Source organism: Triplophysa dalaica, chromosome 5, assembly GCF_015846415.1.
Source record: "Triplophysa dalaica isolate WHDGS20190420 chromosome 5, ASM1584641v1, whole genome shotgun sequence".
Lineage (NCBI taxonomy): Eukaryota > Metazoa > Chordata > Actinopteri > Cypriniformes > Nemacheilidae > Triplophysa > Triplophysa dalaica.
This window is the reverse complement of record NC_079546.1, coordinates 13,526,240-13,549,599: the sequence shown is the minus strand read 5'-3', so window position 1 is coordinate 13,549,599 and position 23,360 is coordinate 13,526,240. Positions and strand designations below refer to the sequence as shown.

Here is a 23,360-nt window from a genome sequence, read left to right as displayed (position 1 = left end):
CCAGATCTTTAAAATGTCCAAGCAGTGAACCATAGTCGCCCTCCAGAACTCTATTCTGGGAGAATCTATACCGAAAGATGATGCAAATAACACCATCTCCTTCCAGAATCAATAGCATGCCACACTCCTGCACATACCATTTCATCACACTCATTCCTTTTAATTATAAAACTCTATAGTGGCCTAATGGGAAAAGAGCTCTGGCCAGAAGAGCGGATAGAGAAGACAAGGAGAACGGAACAGACAAAGAACAATCCCTTCCAGGACAAAGCATTTGGCCGATTGGATGACTACTTTCATGAAGAACAGCACTGTAGATTAAAAATATCGATAGAAAAGACTTATGAAGCTTAAAGAGATATGCAAATGAAGCCACCTGGTTAAAAGAACAATGAATGAGGATATTAAGAAGAGAGCTATGATTTTAAGCTTTTGCTTGTACTAAAAATAACAGCCAAGACAGATTTAAAAAAATGTTACATTTATGAGAAAATGATTGTAAAAGCGAGTACAAAATGAAAAATACCCAACCCCTCAGGAGCATAATAATATAATAATACAATTTTGTTTTCTTTCTTTTACATCCAAATAAGCTTATTTATAATTACAAGCTCCATTCAGCTTGCTACCCATTTTCAGTGTGCATTTATGAAATTTTCCATTTTCAGTCAAACAATATGTTGTTGACAATGTCACATGCTTTTATAATAAGCACTTCTTACAAATAAGTTGCCATTGGATTTGAAGAAGTGTCAGAAGTTTATAGTATCGTAATACTGAATTAATATTTCACTTTCCACAAAACAAAACAGGTTCTCACAACACGATTACAATACTTCTCATAATGCTTATCACAATATTTATGAAGTAAACCATAAATAAATCATAAAATATACTAATGCTATGTTAAAATTTCAATTAAATTCAACTCAAAATACAAGCTTGGGTAAGAGAAAAAAGCAAGTGTAACCATTGTGGCTCTTAAATGCTGAAACACACAACACAACTTTTAAAATCTGAACAGATTTTTTTTAAACTAGACTTTTTGAGAGAAGTTTGCAGAGAAAAAAAGAGCATCACACACTACTCAATGCACACTAACCTGCACACTAGCGCAGACATTCTGTAAAAAGTCTAGACTGAAAATCTGAGATAAAGTCTTGAAGTGCCTTAAGGGGACAGTTACCGAAAGATGAACATTTACATCACCATGATGACATTCAAAACCTTAACGACTATTTTTCTGCAGAGCACAAAAGGCGATATTTCTTAAGAACAATAACCAAACTACACTGGCCCCTATTGACTTCAGTTGTTTTGACACAAAACTGCTGGGACATTTCTCAAAATATATTTTTTGTTTTGCACACAATAAAAAGTCATGTGCAGGTTTGAATGACATGAGGGTGAATAAATTACAACAAGTTTTATTTTTTTAGTTTCACTTATGTTGGAGTGTCAACCAGATGCCAAGGCTGAATTATTTACAATAATCAATACATAATATTTGTGCAGTACATCCACAAGATCAATAAATAATTACTAGTATTATAGTTGTCAATACTAGTATATTGCCACATCCTATCTGTATGCTTAGTATGGTCAGCGATAATCTAATAAACTAGATAAACCTCCATCAAAGGTCACGTAAAACAAAACAACCTGCACAATGGCTTCACTAAACATAAAGAGGGTTCCCAGTCTTCCTACCAGGACGAATCAATAGCATTGAATTTAACTTCAGTGGTTTAATTCCATCACGCCCTGTCATTCTAAATGCAACGACTCGCAAAGCTGATTAGCAAATTCATTTGTTAGGGAGCAAATGTTATTCAAATATATGTTCAAGGCTCTGTGCTCAAGAGTAGAAACGCACATTGAAGATTTTCCATCTTCTGTTGCATTTATTTACAGGCATAATGAAAATTATTATTTAATAATGCAAAGCACTAACAGCAATGTACCCTCGAACAATAAACCGGCCTCTAAATTAGCCCTGTCATCATACCTTTTTAAAGAAGAATTCAAGAACGATCTGTGGCTTAAAGAAATCACACAAGTCTGCTAAAAGTAATTTGTTACACAAAATGGTGGCGTTTTCTTTGAGAGCGTCAGCCTATGTTCAGCAACGAACTCACTATGTCTTTTAGCAATGCAGCAAAAACTGAGTATGAGTGCAATCCAGTTAGTGCTTTAAAAATAGTGTTTTACGAGTAGGGCTGGGTATCGATTCTGATGTTCTGATTTAATTCTATTCCAATTCTATTCTGATTCAAAAGCTCTCGATTCGATTCGAATCAAAGATTATAGATTTAATACAAATCCTATAATATATCCTACAGTCAAACCAAAATGTATTCAAACACCTTTAACATTGATTATATTATCACAGTTTATTCGACATATCAAGTTAAGATAGTTTATCAAATGGCAATAAAATACGACAACTCTGAGTTAAACTCTGTCAGAACAAATTCATCTTGATAATGTCAGATAACTTTAATGGATTAGGTTGAATAGCTGTCAAATTTTAGTGCCAGTGTTTCCAATATTAGGCGCGTCACCCAGTTATATTAATGGCCGCCCAAGTATATTAGGCATCACATTTAGTATTTTTTATCCATCCGTGATAATGACTGTATCATTAATCGATTAACTAATGCTTCGGTGTCTTCTCTCTTTCCTGACTTGTTTGATGTGAGTGGCATTGTGTACACTTACTTTCTCAATGAGCTCCATGTGTGTGCAAGAGCCCTCGGCTTCTACCAATAAGTTTGTTGCGGTGTGTGCGTGCGCGTAGCTCAGTGTAACAGTGTATTGTTAAAAAAAATGTCAAAAAATAACATCCGGTGTATGAATATTTTTTGGCTTGACTGCATACATATTTTCAGCGTGTTTTTTAGGAATCAAACTCATGACACTTCTAAAATGTATCTACAGGAACCACAAACAGTATAACATCTGTGGTTCAAAACAACGATTTACACATTAAATTCTCTGCACTGTCCAAATAACAATGCACTTTACACTGTCTTTTTGTAAATGTTGCATTGTTCCTGTTGTTTACAGGGATATTTGTAATTGTTTTATTAGTTTCTTTTCAGATAACTGAAACAATTAAAACATTATCTTATACTTGTTGTCAAAAAAAATAGCCCTCTTATAGAAAATGTTTATAGCATACACTGTTTTGTTGGCAGTCTGAAGTGTAGCCAACAAATTAGGGAAAAAATAGCTCGCCTACTTAAATTTTTGAGCAGCTGTTGCTTTGGAAGCTACACTTCCAAAGATGCATTGCTAACAAAGCTGAACATTCTTGGCATTGAATGTGCGGCATAACGGAGGCATTGATGGATATAGGTCTCTCACCACAGTCAAACTATGATATTTTGCTGCAGGTTGGCCTTAGCAGTCAGCACTTGGCTCAAAGAGGCCTTTTTGAAGGAGTGTCTGTCACACATGGCACCATGCCTTATTGCAGCGGGTGGAACTGTGGGTAATTGTGGGTGGGGAAAGAAAGAAAGAAAGTTTGTAGCCCACTCACAGTTATATTTTCCTCCAAACACTGCTCTATATACAGAGAAAGTTCCCCAAAACAACTTAATGAGGGGAGAAACGGAACATTTTTCATCTTCAGACATTCTTTTTGTCCCCTAACAAATATGCAGATATACAAACACCCATGCATACAAAATGCACTGAAACAGAGTGTACCTTTCACAGCAAAAGAGCAATTAAGCAACTTATTTTCGATATAAGTGCGCTGGGGAAAAACAACAGTTAAATATAAAGGAAAAAATAAACAGACAAACAAAACTATTATGAAAAATTACCCCTGGACTTGGGCCTGAAACACACACTGTTCGTTTGCTTGAACACAAATACTTGTAAATACACAAGCTTAATTTCACGTCAACGTATTCTAAAATAAAATTCTGGAAAATGCAAAAAGAGTCCTTTCAGACAGAAATATTATCATCAAAAACAACCAATTTGGCACTAAGACAACAGCAATTAGGATAGCCATAACAATACCGAGCAACCACACCAACAAATTACGTTTGTTGAATGTCAAATAAAGTTTCAATTTTTTTTATATGCACGCCTTTTAAATTTGATTGGAATTTTATTGTCAATATGTTATCGTTTCCTCTGTTTTATCATCATTATAGTTGTGTCAACACCGTAGTTTTCTCCAATTTAGAACAAATTTTTCAAACATTATAGCTACTGTTGTAGTTTTTGGTGTGAATAGCCTGCAGTCATTTATTTTCAATATGTTTACAGTTTTAGTTTGAAAATGATAAACTTTTAAAACAAGCTGCATCAACACTTTGGTCCAACCATGATCTGGTAGAATTCTGGTGGAAAACAAAAGGTGCATAAAGAGTGTGATGCTGTGATAAATTGAAATTTATTGAAATGAATTTCGTAAAAACTCCCATGTTTCGCAAAAAGGTACTGACGCTCGCAGGAGTTTTTTTTCAGGCAATACAATAAAGGCATATTTGGTTTTGGAAACACTTTGTCGTATTTACAAGTCACGTGGCAAAAAAAAGTCACATGACCATTCGGGGAATGTTTTTGCAGAACATTTGGAAAGATAGCATGTAAGGAATTCACATTTAGTAATATCTTATATGATGGCCCAAATGCAGGTAAACGAGTGAGTGCAGAATGCAGATTTATTAGAACAGTGAGGTAATATGAAAATCTAAAAGGAAATATAGAGATTTCTCTTCACTCTTTCATCACAAGCACTATGCATTAAAGTTTGTTAGCAACCTGCCGTAAAATGTACAAAGAAGAAGTATGGCCAGAATGGAATCAAAATTCACTTAAATCGCACATAATTCAATGGAAATGCAGTCATTACGCAATATTGTTTTAATCGACAAGGCTCCCATTGTGCAATTTAGACCAATGTGATTAAACTTGAACAAACAAAGCAGTGCCCTTTGAGGCCTCAAGGGTCAGACATAGTCAAAACAAGTTAGAAGCAAAAAAACGATTTGTTCCCATCCAGTGAACAAACTGCAGTGCTTGGGAAAAAACAATCCCAGTTGGTGCATCAACATTCTCACTGCAACTATACTCATTGCATGGATCAGTTTATTACTGCCTCATAAGTTCATTCAAATGACCCACCGGGCCTTTCAAAATCATTATGCTGCTTTGGACTGCCTGTTTAGTTTATTGGAGATCAAGCACTTATGCAATGAAGGTGGAAAGGTCAAAAAGTGGGAATGGGCTAAGTGCAACTACACCAGTGGCATCTGAAAAGAAGGGCTTAAAAAGGGCAGGTTATGAAAATATCATGCAGTTCAGACAGAGAAATTAAATTCATGACATCGGGCTTATCTCAGCTGGTAAAACACCCACGCTGGCATAACACCAAGGGAACAACGGGGAAAAAATGAACAACTTTCTGGGGGTTGACACAGCTGTGCTTGTTTCTGGGGTCTGCCAGGACATAACTTAACATACATAAGGGACCTTTATACGTCTGGTATCATAAAGGGGATATCGACTCACCAATATACTCGAAAATATAAACAACGAAGAAGGGCGTCACAAGGTCATTGATCCCCTGAACGTAACCGCTGGCTGGATGCCGTATCGCCCAGATGAACAGAATCCGCTCAAAGATCTATAGGCAAAAAAATAATATATCAGACAATGTATATGCATAGCAAAGAAAATGTATATACATAACTTTTACATTATAACATGTGAAGTGTTATGGTTTGTATCAGAATGAGCTTACAAGGTCACTCAAAGTGTTTTAATTAGAGACACAGTGGGATCAGCCACCCCCAACCACCAATCAATTAAGAAAATCAATTAAGCCTTCTGATCTTTTTAATCATTAACATCGCAACATTCAATACTGCAGACAGCAAGGTGAGGAATTAACTGTGTGCAGCATGTCTTATTAGAGGGCGCAGTCTGCTTGTATATGGTGACCGTGTTATTGCCAAGCAGGATGAGTTCCTAAACCACTGAAATAACATGGTTTTCAATGGTTTTAAGGTCAGGTCCGGTGTTGAGGGTTGGATAGGGATAAGTACCTTTTTATTGTGCAATCCAACCAATATCAATCAAATTGCAGCTGGCTTGATAAAATTAAGTAATAATTTACAAAAATATGGCTAACTAAAACAAAATAAAAACGCAATGAAAACATAAAACAATAAAAAAAAAAATGAAAACAAATTAAATAAGAGTTATTTGTTTTTGCTAATTAACTCTTCGTACGCTTGGCACAAAGAGGATTTTACCGCCTTTCAAAGCACTACGGTGGCTGACAGAGAACTAAGATGTGGTCACATTTCCGCTTCTTTTTCCTGAAGGAGATAGTGCATTTACGAAACGCGCCCTGTAGAGCGGTTTCCTCGCTACTGTAGGAAAAAACATGGACCTGCAGTGTATTAGATAGAAATAGCTCATTTAAAGGTCATAAAAACACTACGCTTCATTATGTTAGGACTTTAATACACCTCTGAACACAGTATACAGTCGTGGCCAAAAATATTGGAATTGACATACATGCTGTTTTGCAAAGTTTCTGCTTGAGCTTTTATGGTGTTCATTCACATTGTTTAAAGATTATTATGCGGAGTGATCCAATGAATTTTAAATAATTGCAAAAAAGCAACTCCCCAGATCTCTATACCATCGAACCTGTGGTCAATCCTCCAAAAATTAGTGGACAAGTAGTGGATCGTCTCAGAGCACTAATAAGGCAAGAAAGGTCAGTCGAAATGCACTGTATATGAAAAACAAGGCCCGCATTATAAATATTGACTAATTGCACACATGAAGAGTTTGGTTCCAAAATTAGATAACCCCGTTTTTTATTTTCAAAAATCATATTTTTTGATTGTGCATTCCAAAATGAATGTCAATCAAACTGCAGTTGGTTTGGTTTGATTTAAGCCACAATAACTCAAGAAATACCGCTTACTAACACAGTAAAACACAATAAAACATGATAACATAATAAACATTTTTTTTTTTAAATGTAAAAAAACGAGTTCTCATTCTGGAACCAAACTCTTCATTTTTTGTTTTTTTGCCAATAAACGCCTTTAAAACTTATGTTATGTCAACTTTATACCCAGAATACCACAGCAAACTCTGCTTATACTTTTGGCCACGACCGTGTATACGTTATTTATATTATTTTGCATTTCTGTCAACGGTTCCCCCAAAAAAATACACAAAGCAACTTTAAAATTGGGTTAACAATACCTTTAACTTGTAATTTTCGGAATTCATGCAGGTAGCATAGGTAGTGAGATTTCACGTAGTCAACAGAGAACAACTAGCATTGGGACTATGCATTGTTGACAGGAATGTAGTCCAATGCCAACAAAAATGATGATTCAGGAACTTGTCCCACTTGGCAAGGTCACACCTTTTTATAGACAAATTTACAAACAGTAGGACTTTCACAGCATGCTTAACCCTGGGTTACCTTTAAATGGTGGCAGAAAATGTGTGAATTGGAATTGTCTCACGAGGAGTGACATTTTTGTCACCTATGCTGAAGCCCGGGACAAGCAGTATCTATCCAATCATGACTGTTGACACTTGAAGTTTAGAGTACGTTGATTAAAAACGTAAACGTTTTGCCTTTGCATTTTGGAAAAGTTTCACGTACACCAGACAGCGTTATCAAAAAAATCTGCATTTACATGGATCTGGGAAAACGAATAAAAACTCTGTATTATGCATGCCAGCCCAGTGGATGGCGCTGTTGTGCTATGAAGAAACCCTACGTGCTTGCGCACATCCGCATACACGGTTTTAATCTTAATGCGCATTTGATACACTTTGTTGCCGTGTATGTGTGTTTATAATAGTTTGTATACAAATACAATGTCTCAGCTTGTCGTAGCGGTGCAGTGAATCTACTTTTTGCTGGAGACATGCAGCATGGCAAACATGCAGCATGGACACCATCATTATTGTTTGAGGAATACTAGCGCACGCCTACAGACTGAACGCGTAATGCGCATGCGTATGACGTCATCGTTTTTAGAAAACACAACCTTCAGAGTTTACACGAAAACGATAATGCCGTAAGTATTACCTTTTTTAAATACCTGTTGTCAAACGTTTGCTTTTTTCAGTCCCCCAAAACACTGTTTTCGTGTAAGTGAACAGCCAAAACGCTTAAAAAGTTTTACGTTTTTAGTCTCGTCTCAATGGCCTCTTCTAGTCTGACCCAGAGTAAAAGCCCTAGATTTATGTTTAGGTTATGAATAACAGCAGATGATTTTTTAAAGAGTTTCATTTGCCTTTGGAATCAACATTTTCATTTTAATTCAAAGTATGGGAGACGTGTTTTTGTGAGTTTCACCTTGCTGTCAGATCGTTCAAATTAAAGGAAGCTTAAAAAGTTTGAAACAAGAGGGAAAATGTAAGCGTCTTTCTTTTTCCATCGGTCTACATCTCTTCTCCTTTCAGGGCGCCATGTATCTGTCATTCCCCAAATAAACTCATCTCTCACGTTGAGCTCTAAACAATAAAAGTGTACAAGGTGCCTTGCGCTTGTTTGTCGGGATTCTGTCGATCAAACAGCGCAGCTTTCTCATCTGCGTTCTCCTCCATGATCAAAGCTGGTAATGTGAGTTCCCCACATATCTGACATCTCCTGCCTCCTTTCCATTCTCAAACCTAGCCACCCACCCACCCACCCGCACTTGTCTCCTGGAGGAAGTTGTGGCCAGAACTCGTTCTACTCCAGAAGCCTATTAGAAAGTGGAAATTAGACACTAAACCAGGCAGTAGAAATCAATGAGAGAGCTGGAGTGCATTGAAGTGCCGGGAGCGAATACATTATCCATTTATTTGGTTAGGAGACATCCAGAGTGCAGGTCTCTTCAGTACACGCTTGATTTTCATAACCCTGCTCCTGTTTATTGAGGCATTGCTTTTAAAAGCAATTTTTTTTAAAGCAGCAGGGGGGAGGCAAAGGAAGGAATGGCTCAGGGCCACAATGCATCGACAGATCTCTCTTTGCAGAGGAAATTCATGTCCAACAAGTTCATTGCACTAAATATAATGGCGGTCAGGCAAGGATAACTTTGAGTCTGATTATGTGTTACTGTGATGTCTGAAAGATCCATGCAATGCCAATAGAGAAAACAAATGACTGCATTTTTGTGTTTAAAGGTGGGGTAACAAGCTATTTCATGCATTCTGTCCTCTTTACACTGTTAAACGTCTAGGCTTCTCATGCTTAACATGGTCAACTTGTCAAAAAATGAGTTAAAAATATGACATAGTATCAGTTTTATGTAATTTTTTTCCAACATTCCCGTTTCGTAACAAAGTCCCTCATAAGACAATTATCCCGGAAAAGCACGTACACGTATATAGCTGTCACGATTATGAAATTTGTCAGATGGTTAATTGTTTAATAGATCATTGCATTAATTGTCTGTTCGGGGCTTTGACATTAAATTCACATACTTTTTTTATTTGGATTTGAAATGGCCATATTGTTCTGAATATAAGATAATGTTTATTTGGGAAATACGTTGGAAAAATGGGGTCATCATAAAGGTTTAGGCTTTTAAGTGTCAATAATACAACCGCCAAGTACTTGTATATAGAGTAAATTGATCAGGGGAGAATGGCAGCCATCATTAAAATGCTATCAGTCATAGAAAAGATTCTAGTCAGTTTTTTTCTTACTTGCAAGACTACAATAAGGTTTTACTTCTATGTTAATGAAATTTTGGTAGACTGTTTTTCACATTAAAATTAGCTTAAATAATATCAAATTGTACCGCAGGTTATTTTTATGGTATATGCTTAAAAGTGTATTTTTAAAGTAATGGTGTTGTGGTGGTACATTTTACAAGTTTTACCATACCCGAGTTAAAATATATACAATAAATGAAGACACTAGAGCTCCCCCTTGTGTCTTCTATAGAGATCTTCAATAATTGCAATTATCTGAAACCACTGCGATGAGGTCAAACAATCGCGATGCGACAATAATTTAATAATCATGACAGCCCCACCCGCGCTTCATCTAGCGAGCAAAAGAGCATGCCCATGCATCAACTACCCAGCGTGAGAAAGAGCAAGCCCATCAATGCCGCTTCATTTGTCTGTCGGAAGTTTAGCTATGTTTGTTTGATCACTGCATTTCGGTGAGTTAGTTATATATAGGGTGGATATAACGCTGGATTTGGAGATCTTTTGAAAATGATATATTGCGCGGCCCCAGCACTTAAAGATGCAGGACATGAACCACGCATGGTAAGTCAAACTAATACATATATCAGTGTTTTGTTGGCAATCTGTGCATTTGTGCATAATGTAAACAACAGGAAGGGATAATGCAATGATGTATTGTGAGCTCGTGCAGTAGTGCCGCCCCCCCCGCCTACGATCAAGAATCTCGTCTTGTTAAGAATATATACGTATCTCTCTTTTATACATTTTATCAAACTAAATACTCTTTGATGATACAAAGTATGCAATACTACTGTATAGTTACTCAAGATTAATATGAGATTGGCAGAAACTGTGTGTGTTACCTTATCTTTAAAACCCCCTTCACCGTACCATTTACAAGTGCGTTTGCTTCAATATTTTGCTAGTAATTTCTAATCAAATCATGATAAACTATACATAACTGTAAAGGTCTAAGACTCTAGAATTTAGATTTCTTTGTTGTTTTATAAAATAATTTAAGAAGGAAGAGTAATTGTTTCTTTATAATAAAGATTCTGCTTAAAAAATGTATGTCCTTTCACATGTCACAGTCCTGAGTGAGCGACTTCTAAATTTATTTAATAATTTTTATAAAAATTCTGATCTAATCAAGACAAACTGTATCTCGTTGGAAAGGTCTCAGACTCTAAAATACATATTTCATCAGCGTTTTATAAGGAAGAGTAAAGACTCATAAATGAGTATGTATAAAAAATAAGTACCGCCTGCGGAACACCTACTTTTACTTCAATACTTTGCATGTGAATTCTTATCTTATCATGACAAACATTATTGTTGGAAAGGTCTGAGACTGTAAAATACACATTAGATCAGTGTTTAGAAGAATAATTTATGTAGGAAGAGAAATAGATACATAAATGACAACTGATTTATAAATGAGTTTGCATCAAAAGTACAGTTTACAAAATACAAAATTTTAAAGTATTGTAAAAATATAACAGGCTGTTTACACAGGACACATTTTTTATCCCGCTGCTATTTCCCATTTTTTGTCTATGTAAACGCGCTAGATGGAAAAAAATTTAGTTACGCCGACACATCTTGACACAATGTCAAGTTAAAATAATTTAAACTTTTACACACAGTGCTGCTCATAAATGACAGTTCCAGAGCAGTGGACCAATCAGAAGACCCCGCTGCTCACCGCAGAGCGCTGAGTCTCACGTGTTCTGTGTGAATGGCCCTAGGGCTGTAAAAATTACATATTTTGTTCCTTTGAGGCTGGGTGTGAGTTTGTGAAAGTTAACGCATTAAGCTGAGTGAAGTGGGTGGTGCAACATCTCACCTCTTGCACAGAAGCTTGTTGAAAGAGAGGTATAAGAGGATTAGTTCTCGGAATGTCAATGTGAATCTGCAGAGAAGAGACACAAAAAGGAGCACAAGCAGGTTAGGACAGATCGGAACGGCGAGAGAGCTCGGAGAGAAACAAGTCTGGCCATCTGAAGCTGTGCCTAAGGAGGAACCAAAGCACCTGATGTCTAAATCCTGTATTCTAGCATTCTAGTTCCTGCGCAAACACTTTGACACTGAGACACAGCTGGCTGCCCGGACAGACAGTTTGACAGACAGACGGACAGACATACGGATTATGGTAATGGAGTGACATCCTGTAGGGTGACAGGTGGGCTAACACATGTGGGGTGTCTCGGGGAGGTCCATCTGTCCTCTTACCTCAGTTACCTTGGGCTGCAGAACTAAACTTTCCGGACTCATCCGGGGAATGTCTATATGAATCTGATGGTTTGGGAAAGAACATTATATACATATTGTTACAGTACATACATACACAATAAGGATGTTAAGAATGTAAAAGGTCATGGAAAAGAGAGTGGACAAACACACACATACATGCTGGAAAATATCAAGAAGTTTTTTTTACACTATGGTCATTGCTTAAGAAATATTAGCCATTGGAAGCACTTTACTGAAACATTATCAAAGAAAGATTTAATATGAACAGGGGACATTAAAGCTGTAATCTGTCACTTTCAATAGCCTTTCTATTGCCATCTGTGTTTGAATTATGAAGATGCAGGTTACTTCACATCGAAACGTCAATTCCCACAAAATGCTACCTGACTGTTGAAATAATTATAAATCAATGGTTTAAGCTTACCATTTTAAATCATGATAAAGGTACTGTTTGTACACTGATGTTTTTTTGTTTAACTGTTTTTTTTTTTTTAAAAGTTACAGATTGAAGCTTTCAAAATGTAAAAAATATAACAATCCTAAACACTCATGTTGTTCTTTTCACATTAGAGTATAAAGAAATGCAGGAAGAAATGTGTTCAACTGTCATGAATATGGTGCTAGAATACAAATCAATGTTTCTAAAAAGCGAAAATTTATATTTGTAACTCTTAAATACAATAAAGTTGAAAATGTTAACAATCGGTTCATGTTTAGCTAACATAAACTAGCAAAAAACAATACTATTCATTATTATCTTAGTTTGTGAATTTCAGCAATTACGAATACATGTTTTAAATCAAAAGATGTAACTATTAAGATGTATTAATGCACCATTGACTAACTTGAATATCTGTATTTACATGAACAACCATATAATAACAAGGATTAATGAATGCTGAAAAACTACATTGCTCTCATTGCTAGTTCATGTTAGTTAATGCATTTACAAATGATAACGCATACAAGGTTATTGTAAAGTGTTACGATTTTTTCTTTTTGATTTCGGTGTAAAATGACCCTGACATGCTCTTGGACACACTTAGATATAGCACGCCTAGATATAGCTAGCCTGTGAGAAATAAAAAAGGTTTGACACATATCGAATGTCGAACAGGCAGTGATCATTATATGTCAGATTTAAATCATGTAGACATCTGTCAGATCAAAATGACAGCAACAGCTTGATCTTCACACATTCCTGCCAAATCACTGGAGCTTAAAATGTTCCTTGTCATCTTTGTTGCATCTCTCATTTGCATCTAAATATCAACGACTATCTGTTTTTTGGAATTTATAAACATTGTGAGCTGGTAACATAATTGTGTTTTGGCACAGCTAACATACTTGCTGCTGCCAACACATCAATCAGGAAGTGTAAACAATCAAAAACCTCAACCATTTTACATTAAGACCCTGGCAAGAACTGAGGTGCTGGCTTTGAAGTGATGAAATATTTATTAACAGTAGAATTAACACAGGCTGTGAAGAGCTGAAAAAGATTACAAGAAGCTGAGAAGAGGAAATGCTAAATTCATCTCACATCATCTCTGATTTCCCCTTTAACTGCTGTGCTCCTACTTCAAATACACAGTGTTAAGGGATATTATCTAGTACAAAAGTAGCCACTTTTCAAGAACAGAGAAAATGGTGGTTCCCTCAATTTCTAACCTAATAAAATAGCTGATGAGTGTCTTTAATAGCACTAACAACATGGGATTCTGACCTCAGTCATGAAAAGTGCCAGGAAGGATGCAGGGGTGAATGGGGAACGGTACCTGTCTGTAGGTGTCCTGATGGTGTTCATCATTGCGAGAGTCATAGTACTGCTCGATAAAGCCAAAGTATTCTTGCCTTTTTCTTTGCAGCGTGCTTTCTCTCCGCTCGACATTGGCAGGCAAGTAACCCTGTGAGGACACAAGACAGAAGCTAAGAGGGTAGAAGGCTAAAAATGGGTCAGACAAGATTAATCAAAATCTTATCATTTTATACAATTTTTTGTCCAAATCTGCTCATTAAATCTAGTTTAAAGTCTAGTTAATCTACTTAAATCTAGTTTAAAGTCTAATCTAAAGTCTAGGTTTTAGACTTGTTTATCCTTTTCTATAATACAGCTTTCTAAAGTAAATTATTCTGCCAGGTTTTTATTTACAGAATTTCCTAAGTATTTAGTAGTAGTAAGTTAAGCATTAACAATCCACAGGTTTCACAGATATGTATGATGAATTATTCTCTATGTGCTTTGTGTGAGTCTGTGTGCGAGGTCTCGCCCTCTTACAATGCGGTGGGCGTGCGTGTTCTGTAGTTGTAACTCTGTGTAACAGCAAAAGTGTATTCTCCCATATTTCAGAATTTGTGCCGTATTGCATGCGCTAAACGCAATCTACAATAAATCTATCACTCCAATTTAAATTTAAAAAAAAAATCGCTCATGATAACACGCTAACACATTGATGAGAAGAGCATCAACCGTCATGCGCTGCGTGACACAAACAAGTAGCGTGAGGCTAATATAGCCAAAATCACCTCATCTATTTACTCTTCAATGTAAACGTATGACGATTTTCTCAGATGTGACGCGTTTAAGAATTATAGCAGCAGTCAAAATAACAGCTGGTTTGATTAACCACGAGATGTTATAGGGTCACCATTTTATTTTATCGTCGTGTTTCTGACAACAGAACAGATAATATGTGTTAATAGCATTCAGTTGTGTTTAAATAAAACAATGTGATCAGAGAGTAGAAGCAAAACAGATTTCAAGTGCCAAAACTAGACCAACCGCAAACGCGACGTGATGACGTCACAAATATGCAAATGACTGTGTGATGTCATAAGCGCCACAGTCTCTCAAAATCCTGTGGGAAACCCTGGTTCCTTTTTTAAAACGTGAACTGACGAAACACAGTTCCACACCTGACACGACACGCATTCAAAAATATATATTTGCAATGTTATGTAGAGGTTTTGTAAGAAATCTAGATACGGAAAATTTGCATGCAATTAACTGAACTAAAACTAACTAGCACTGAAGTTCAAGAGTTAAAAGGAAACTTCTTTTAAAGTTTGAAGTTTCCCCAGAGTTTGTGGCCACTAAGTTGATATCAGTCACATTTAAAGTTACATTTCACTTATTACTTCCACAGCAAGAGAACGAGAACACGGCAGATGTTCAGGCCCAAAAAAGAAAGTCTCTTGATAAAATAATTGATTGCACAAAAATCTACAAGCACAGAAATCCATTTATCACAGAAGACGCTTCCCCATGTGGCTATTTTTTACTTCCACACTCAGATGAGCTCTGAGACAAGATGTATGTGTGCAAAGCGATGCTCTTTGGTACGGCCCATTAGTGTATGTACATGTAATTAAGTCAAATAGACTTATGAGTAACTTTCAGATAAAAAAACAAAATTTGAAAAGCAAGTTAACACTGAAAAAGTTTAAGCGAGAATGAAAGAACTTAGACCCATTATTCACTGACCACAATATATACAGCGGGGTCCAAAAATCTGGTGTGGTATATATTTTGAAGAAATATTCAAAAATAAGATTTAAGATCTGAAATAAAAGCAATGTTATGATGTAAAGTAAATAAACAGAGCTGTCTGTGTATTATTACAACATTCTCAAATTATGGCAAAAGACCGTTGACAAAGACAAACTGGTAAAGCAAAAATACGAAGACATTTGGAAATAAAAATTTATAATTCATGTACAAATGCATTTTTTATTTTACCTAATTAAGCGGATAATACAATTTGTCCAAAAATATAAAATGGTAATGGTAAATAAGACAGTAGTTTTTATTTATCATAAGGCACAGATATTGCCTTTTTTTAACCTTTGTGCAATGAACAGAGCTTTGCTATATTTGTTGCATAGCAATGATTTGTTACTGGTCCCATCTTAGAAAATCACATGAAAGAACAATTATATTTATTATACTTAAGAATAACTCTTTGATGAAAACGTGCTATTAACTTATTTTTGGTTTCATAAAAGCAGTAAGTAAATAATTATGGTTGAAGAGGTTGCAGGGACTCACTTTAACTTTAAATTCACCATGAAATCAAAGAGCGTGTTGCAGTGTTGCAATGATCATTATAAATGATTTATCCGTACGAACCATCATTTTTATTCAATTGTAATGTAATGTAAGACTTTAATCAAAAACATTAAGCTCCCTTTCCCCTCTCAACAACAACTCTTCACCACATGATGATGACGTTAGCAAACAAAAAAGGGGAAGGACTATAATGACTGTTCAATGGCCAAGCATTTTTAGGCATCCCCTCCAGGCCTTGTGTCAGTCATCGAAAAGACAAACCAATCAAAAAGAGACTGGCAAAATAAAGCCCCCCCCCTACGTTTTCCTATTTCCAGAAGCCATTTCATTCGGATACGTCACGACACGGAAATGAAATCAATTGCAACTTCCATTTCATGGTGACTTTAAAGTGATAGTTCAGCCAAAAATAAAAGCATCAGTAAACTTTTATTTCCCCCTCTTGTCATTTCAAACATGTATGGATTTCTTTCTTCTGCAGAACACAAATGAGCATATTTTGAAGAATGTTGTTAACTGGCCCCCACTGGTCCAGTGCTGTTCGGTTAGAGTTTCTTCAAAATATCTTATTTTGTGTTCGGCAGAAGAAAGAAAGTCACGAAGGTTTGAAATGAGAGTGAGTTTATGAATGACAACATTTTCAAAAAAAAATATGCTTTAAGATGCGACAATACAAAAAACTGTACAGTCTCTCATACCTTTTTTGCTGAATTAAGTGTGAAGGAAAAGGTAATATAAGAACTATATTCTGGGTTATTTAAATATTAACAACTGTGTTCAAAAATGTAATTATCAGTCTTATAAAACCGTGAATGACACACTACGCCAAAAGTTGAAATGATGTGCAGTATAAACAGTCAAAAAGCATAAAAAGATATGACAAGATATAGGCAAACATTGAACTGAATATTTACTAAGTAAATTTACTCAATATTTACTAGTTCCTGTTCCTGATCCATGAATTTCTAGAACTAGAAAAAATATTTTTCTGGCAAAATAAATAGATTGCTAATTTTGGTGTGGAGTGCTGGAAAATTTGCAAAGATGATGTTGTCATCTTAAAAAAAAAATCTGTTCTTATTGTTAATGACACCAACAAAGACAACAACACTTGTCTGGCACGTATTATCACAGCATGAGGGGAAATATACATGAAATGAAGCCGTTGTTCTCATTTTGTCGCAAAAGGGAGAGAGAACGTGGCATTGTTCACAGCAGGTGCAGAAGTCCAGAACAACAGGCCGGTAATAAATGCTTCCCGGCAGCTGGCTTTGGATGAACACATGCGTAAGGTCTGTGTCCAGTGCTGGCTCTGCATCAACTCTCGCACCTGCTCAGGACGGGACGCCATTACTCAAACACCTCATATTAGTGAGACAGAAAGCACTATTTAATCATTCGCGCAGCTTTACCCTTTTATTTATTAAACCCCACCGTGTGCTATTTCACTGAATGTGGGTGGGAGAGAGATGCATCTTATACTCCCCCAAAAAAGTAACAGCTGAGAATATGAGAAGCCCAGGTAAACACAGTAAGTTGTTTTCTTCCATTTATTCTTACCCCTACAAAATCTTATTTTGGAACAAACAACTGTACTTTTAAACAAAGTAAAAGTCAATTCTTCAGCAGTTATTGTTGTCGGACTTGAAAAACGCAGACAGTGGGGGCTTGTGGGTATTTGATCATGCTGCTGTGCAGAAATAAGACCCAAGAAGACCTCTGTGTCCAGGCCATGGTGCCATCACCTCGTCAAATCATAGACACTTTCACAAGAGGGACTTTATTGTGCAGTTTACAGCATGTCATTTATAAAGATCATAGATTATTATTCCGTTCTCCAGGTTTTATTGAGTTTCAACATGTTTCAAAAGGTAGTCGACGCACACAATTAAAATTTAGGGAAGACTCCAAACTAGTGTTTATTGCCATGTCAATGTCTATAACTAGTTATATTGGGGGATTCACATGTGATGATTTCTACCTGTAGAATATTAAGTGGATACTAGGCAAGTGCTCTTGCATTGAGTATACAGTTAGGGTGTTTATGTTAGTCACTAGCGTGTTAAGAGGCTGTGGATGGGTGGTTTATATGGTTGCCAGGTGATTAATAGGGACTTCTCTGTGATTCTGGCTTGGGAAGTTTTATACAATACAATTATTATACAGTTAAATAATAATATAAATTACTATCAACATAAAATAAATAGTTAAATATTTAGATAATAGCCAAACACAAACCGGAAGTTAACTGGGGGTCTGGCGCACGCATGTCCGATGAAACAGTCTATAAGTAACAGCAACAAAAACAGCATAAAAGCAAAAAAATTCAGTAAATAACAGAAATACTAAATAATAATAGAATAAAGGATATGGTAAAAAAAACTGGCCCGCATCCTATTTATACTTTTGGAATCTGGCACTCAAAGATCCCTGGCATAGAAGATAAATTTCCACAAAGATTATGGAAAGTGTTAACATTAACTAGATATTGTAATAATTGATAGACCCACTTGAATGAATTCACCTAAAAGCACAGCAAATTGTTTTACGAACATACAGCTTAAAGTTTTTCAAATTGACACAAACCTTAGTATGTCCCCACCTACAGGGTCCGGGAATATAAAAAAAAGCTATTTTACTTATTACTAGTAAATACTTTAGCCATATACCATTGTTTCTTGCCCATTGTGGTTGCAAACAATGCATTTTAAAAGCGTAAATGGTTAAAGGCCATGGTGTTCCTACTGGGGACAACTCTTGAATGATAAATCAAATGGCAAGATGCCAAAAGAAAATGAGACTGTATCTCAGCAACACTTTGGCTTGACATAAATCGTAAAAAATATTTTCCGCCAAAATTAGTATTGTATCAGGTCGGTATTGAAAAGTCACTTTTTAATTTTATGAAAAAATGTGATATCAGCAGTGTGATTCTGTCATGTTTTCTCCCTTTTTTACCAAACCGCAATATACACCAGTCTCACTTCTCTGCAGAATGCGATTTATCCACTTAACCAATCACAGCACACCATTCCACGCATTGTAAAAAGTAATGGCGGCGCTCTGTATATGGTCAGAATCCTAGTTTCCCTGAAATACTTGCTGTTCAACAAACAAACAATCAAAAATAATGTGTTATTTTGACTGCATTGATGAAGCTGTGCTGGTTTCTGCGGTAGGGAAGAAACGTAAGACTTTGAAATCGAATCATTTACGTGAGGAGATTAAGAATCCGAGGCAAAAAATTATCTGTTTTTTTAATGAACCTTTTCAAATCAAAATCTGGATTTGAATTTTTTATGTTAGTAGAACCTAAAGATGCTATGTGAAACTTCGAAACAGAAAATCATGGTTTTCATCTTGCCACTTTCTTTGTAAAGAAAACACATTTTTACTCAAATTTATCAAAATGTATTTAAAGTGTTTTGGAACCAAACTCTTCTACTATATTTTGCACTTTCTATAGGTCAAAGTTATTTACAATTTGTTATGTAAATGCTTTTAAGCATTCCAATCAAAAAACTTGCATTTAAATCATATAAAAGAAAATACATAGTAGAACAGCTCTCCAGAAAAAGCAACTGATGACCAAATAAAGGTAGAAACAATGTCCACAGCACAAACGGTACAGGAAACGCAGAATTAGCAATAATAACGGTTATGCTTGCCCTACCAAACACAACAAAGTTGTTGATTTCCCCTGATATTACTAATCCCCCGGAGAAAATCTGCTCTGAGCCTCTGACAACATATGCTACCATCCTTCCTGAAAATAGACTTTAGGAATCAATTCCAGGAACAAGGCAAACTAAATTTGAATCTTTCCTCGTATAGCCAACTGACAAAACATAAATGATTTCTTCTTAGGAAGTGTCGACCCGGGTGAGACTGGCAGTCTGAGACATCAGCAGGATGCGCAGAATTGATCACGCATTAAAACGCCCGTTCAAACGGTGACGCCACCCTCCGTCAGTCATTACTCTTGTTAAAGGATGAGTTCCAGCTGTTCACAGTTGTTCAAACACAAATGCACACACATAGCGATGAACTCACACGCCACACACCTGAGCAGCAGCTCAATAGTGTGGATCGATGCGGTTTGATTGAATGGGGCTGCCGTCCAGGCTTCAAGTCAAAATGACAGATGAGCTACCTATAGGCAAATGAAGGTCAGATGGGTGAATTGGACGTTCTATGTCTGCGAGACCTCAAACTTGTCTAAATGGGGTCGAAAATATAATAACTCCTCCCTTTGCACCATCCTGGTTAAGAGTGGAACTTCATCTATCAGTGTGGCATGAGGCAAGAATACTGCCCGCCTTTGTCAGAGGCTGAAACCACACAACAAGCCAAACCCACTAGCATCTAGAAGTGTAATCAGGATGTGAATGTGGGCTAGACGTAATATTATGCAGAAGAGAAATTTAAGTTCTTGCACAATGCAAGATTGTCTTCAGAACAACAGCAGATCAGCTTAGCAAAGCACTCTGTGGGCCAGACCTACTTTTTTCATCCTTTTATGGTATTGTTTTGTCCTCTTACAAGTTTGACAGCGTCTTGTCACTATGAACAATCATTATACAGCAACAGCTAAAAATCAGTTCTTCAATTTCTCCTTTGGTGTTCCATAAAAAGAAGGCAACACATAGTTTGCAAAGACTTGAGTACATGAGATGATAAGAACAGTATTATAATGTTAAGGTAAACAAATTAATTAAATAGTCTTGAAAACAATGACACTAATAACATAGCTATGGAGTTTAGATGTCTAATAAAAGAGATGATCATTCATTCGCGTCATTCACAGACCTACTGCAAATTAATGATAGAGGAAGTCATAAGCCATTGCTAAAAAACCGAGCAAAAAGCAAGTTTGATGTGTCTAAAGTACGACTAATGTATATGCTGAATCAAGAGCAACTGCATATTTGTAAATGTCTGCAACAAAAATGAAAATATCCACCAAAAAATGGACTGCGTATGGCAAAAACAAATAAGTTAAAAAAAGACTGCATGAATACTACTAAAAGGAAGAATATGATTTCCTCGACATTTAGCAGATGCTTTTATCCAAAGCAAATTAATAAGTGATTTTTAAGTTGATTATTCTGAAAATAATTCTGCCTGAAGAATTACTTTCTAACAACAATGTTCAGCAAATGCAATAATTACTCATTCTAAAGCATCACTTTAAAGGCAGCCATCACAGGCAGGTTCTACTGTAGTTACTGCAGTAAGAAGGGGTGCATGTGACAGAGAAAGAGAGTTAACACAAGTGTGTGATTAATTGTGTCTGACTTTCAGTAGTGCTGAAACAATAAAGCTATAAGTGTAACCACATTTTTCATTTCTCAGTTTTATTATCATTAATTTGAATGTAATTAAAAAAAAATCAATTCATGTGTAACTTCATTTTTTTATGGCTTAGAAGAAATAACTGTGACAGCCCTTTTATTATTACATTTCATTAAATGTATGTAATTTTAAGAGAAGAAATTCTGTAGAAGAAATTAAACTTTTGACCATCAAAAATAATATAAGAAATGCAATAAATAGTCTCTAAAGATGCAACAACTCTAGAGGTTCCATTTACAAAGACTGCAACGCTTCAGTGCACATTACTCCTTAGTTCACTGGACTTCTGAGCTTCTAGGAAATTTTTGTCATTAGCAAGAAGCCTTATTACTTATAAATGTGTATTTATCTAGAATGTATTATGTATTCTTTAATTCGTCTTTTATTGGATGTGTGCTGCAGTAATGTTTTAATGAGCTGGACGTTTGAAGCAGAACTGGGTGCTGTGACTGTTCTACTTACTGAGAGCAGTTTCCACGTGATGGGGCGCACCTGCCGTGGAATTCCAGACCAGCTTAACTTTCGAAGTTCCTCTAAAAAGAGATATGCAGAATAAAATATTGATAAAAGGGGAAAAACTGCTTATTTTCCACCACATTATAAAGATTGAACAAAAGCAACATATGAAAAAACACTGTAATGACATGTGTTTAAAACACTCATTTGATAGAGGCACAGGTGATAGACAATTTTTATGATTTGGGCAAACCACATGATAATGGTTACAAAACAGATCCATTTGAATTTTTTGAGAAATTCCTCACTTTAAATGGCATAAAATTATAAAAATATATCTGATGGTTATACATCCCTAGCAATCCAGACAGCACAGATATGGAAAAGAGAGTGTGCATACTACTTCATGAAATGGAAATTGTTCAAATTTGGTATTTTGACAATTGATATTAAATCAAATAAAATTCTATTATAAGAAGTATAATAAAAAAAGAAGAATTATTTTGTAGCACAGCTTCTGCCCATGTACTTTAAAAAGGCAAAGCAAAAGTCAGCATGTCAGTACTACTGTGAAGAAAGAGAAATCATACAATTGGATTAAAAGTCCTCAAAAGAGTGCAGAACGCGCTTTAATACTAATTATCCCTCATTTTAAAATTTTCAATTTTATGGCAACAGTCAAAATGTTCTAGATGTGAACTAGTTACATTTTCTGGGCTTTGAAAATAGGCCACAACATAATGTGGATCCATGATTTGTAGTTCATAAAAGATAAATCTAAATTATAAATCAGAGGTCAGTTTAAAGATTCAACAATAGACAAAATGTGCCATAAATACAACAGGGGGCTTCTAGGTAAACTGTTTTTATTTTGGTGAAATCTAGCCTTTCTGATAACATTGCTTGTGAGGTTTCTTTGTTGATAAAAAATTAAGATTGAAGTGTATGAATAATGCAAATATAAGTAATGTAAATATAGCCTACTTATTCACACATCATTTATTATTTCTGAAGGCAATCTATCTGCAGAGACACCTCGTAAGTTTATGCCATTAGCCACATTTCTTCCCAGCGCTACAAAATTGGCATAAAGTCTATCTCAATGTCAATTTATTCATTGCTTTAGAGGGACCATATAGACCTTTCTTACCTAAACAGCAATAATTGTGAAATTTTTCTTTTTATAATGTGGGCTACACCTATGAATAGGTTCATTAACATTACATTATTCAGCAAATTGACCCACGCTGATGAACAAAAAGCAACATTTTGTTAAGCATAGGTTAGTCATTTAGAAAACTTGAAAACAACCTGTTTAATTGTAAGTTTTAGAGGTCAACGCTGAAAAAAGCCAGATCTGATCTGGTCCTAACTGCAATTTAGTCTGGCCAAGAACCACCCACTTGGAAAGTCGGAGACCGTCTGACAGACATTGAATAGCACACAAAAACCAAATGTAGTTCACCCAAAGGTTCATTTACTCACCATCATGTCATTCCAAACCTGTATTCCTTTCCTTTGCAGATCA

General features: G+C 35.8%; 1 protein-coding gene across 2 annotated transcripts in view; it reads right to left on the bottom strand.

Moving 5' to 3' along the window:
• tbc1d22a (TBC1 domain family, member 22a) overlaps nucleotides 1-23,360 on the bottom strand; it is a 126,832-nt gene that overhangs the window by 76,427 nt on the left and 27,045 nt on the right. Inside the window, exons 5-8 of one of the 2 annotated variants that reach the window (XM_056747996.1) lie at nucleotides 21,839-21,909; nucleotides 13,731-13,859; nucleotides 11,932-11,994; nucleotides 5,536-5,650 (exon numbers count right to left, since the gene is read on the bottom strand). In XM_056747996.1, coding sequence (XP_056603974.1) covers nucleotides 5,536-5,650; nucleotides 11,932-11,994; nucleotides 13,731-13,859; nucleotides 21,839-21,909 — 378 coding nt within the window. Of the gene's footprint in view, nucleotides 1-5,535; nucleotides 5,651-11,545; nucleotides 11,612-11,931; nucleotides 11,995-13,730; nucleotides 13,860-21,838; nucleotides 21,910-23,360 lie in introns of both variants that reach the window. The other variant, XM_056747995.1, reaches the window with a different exon arrangement.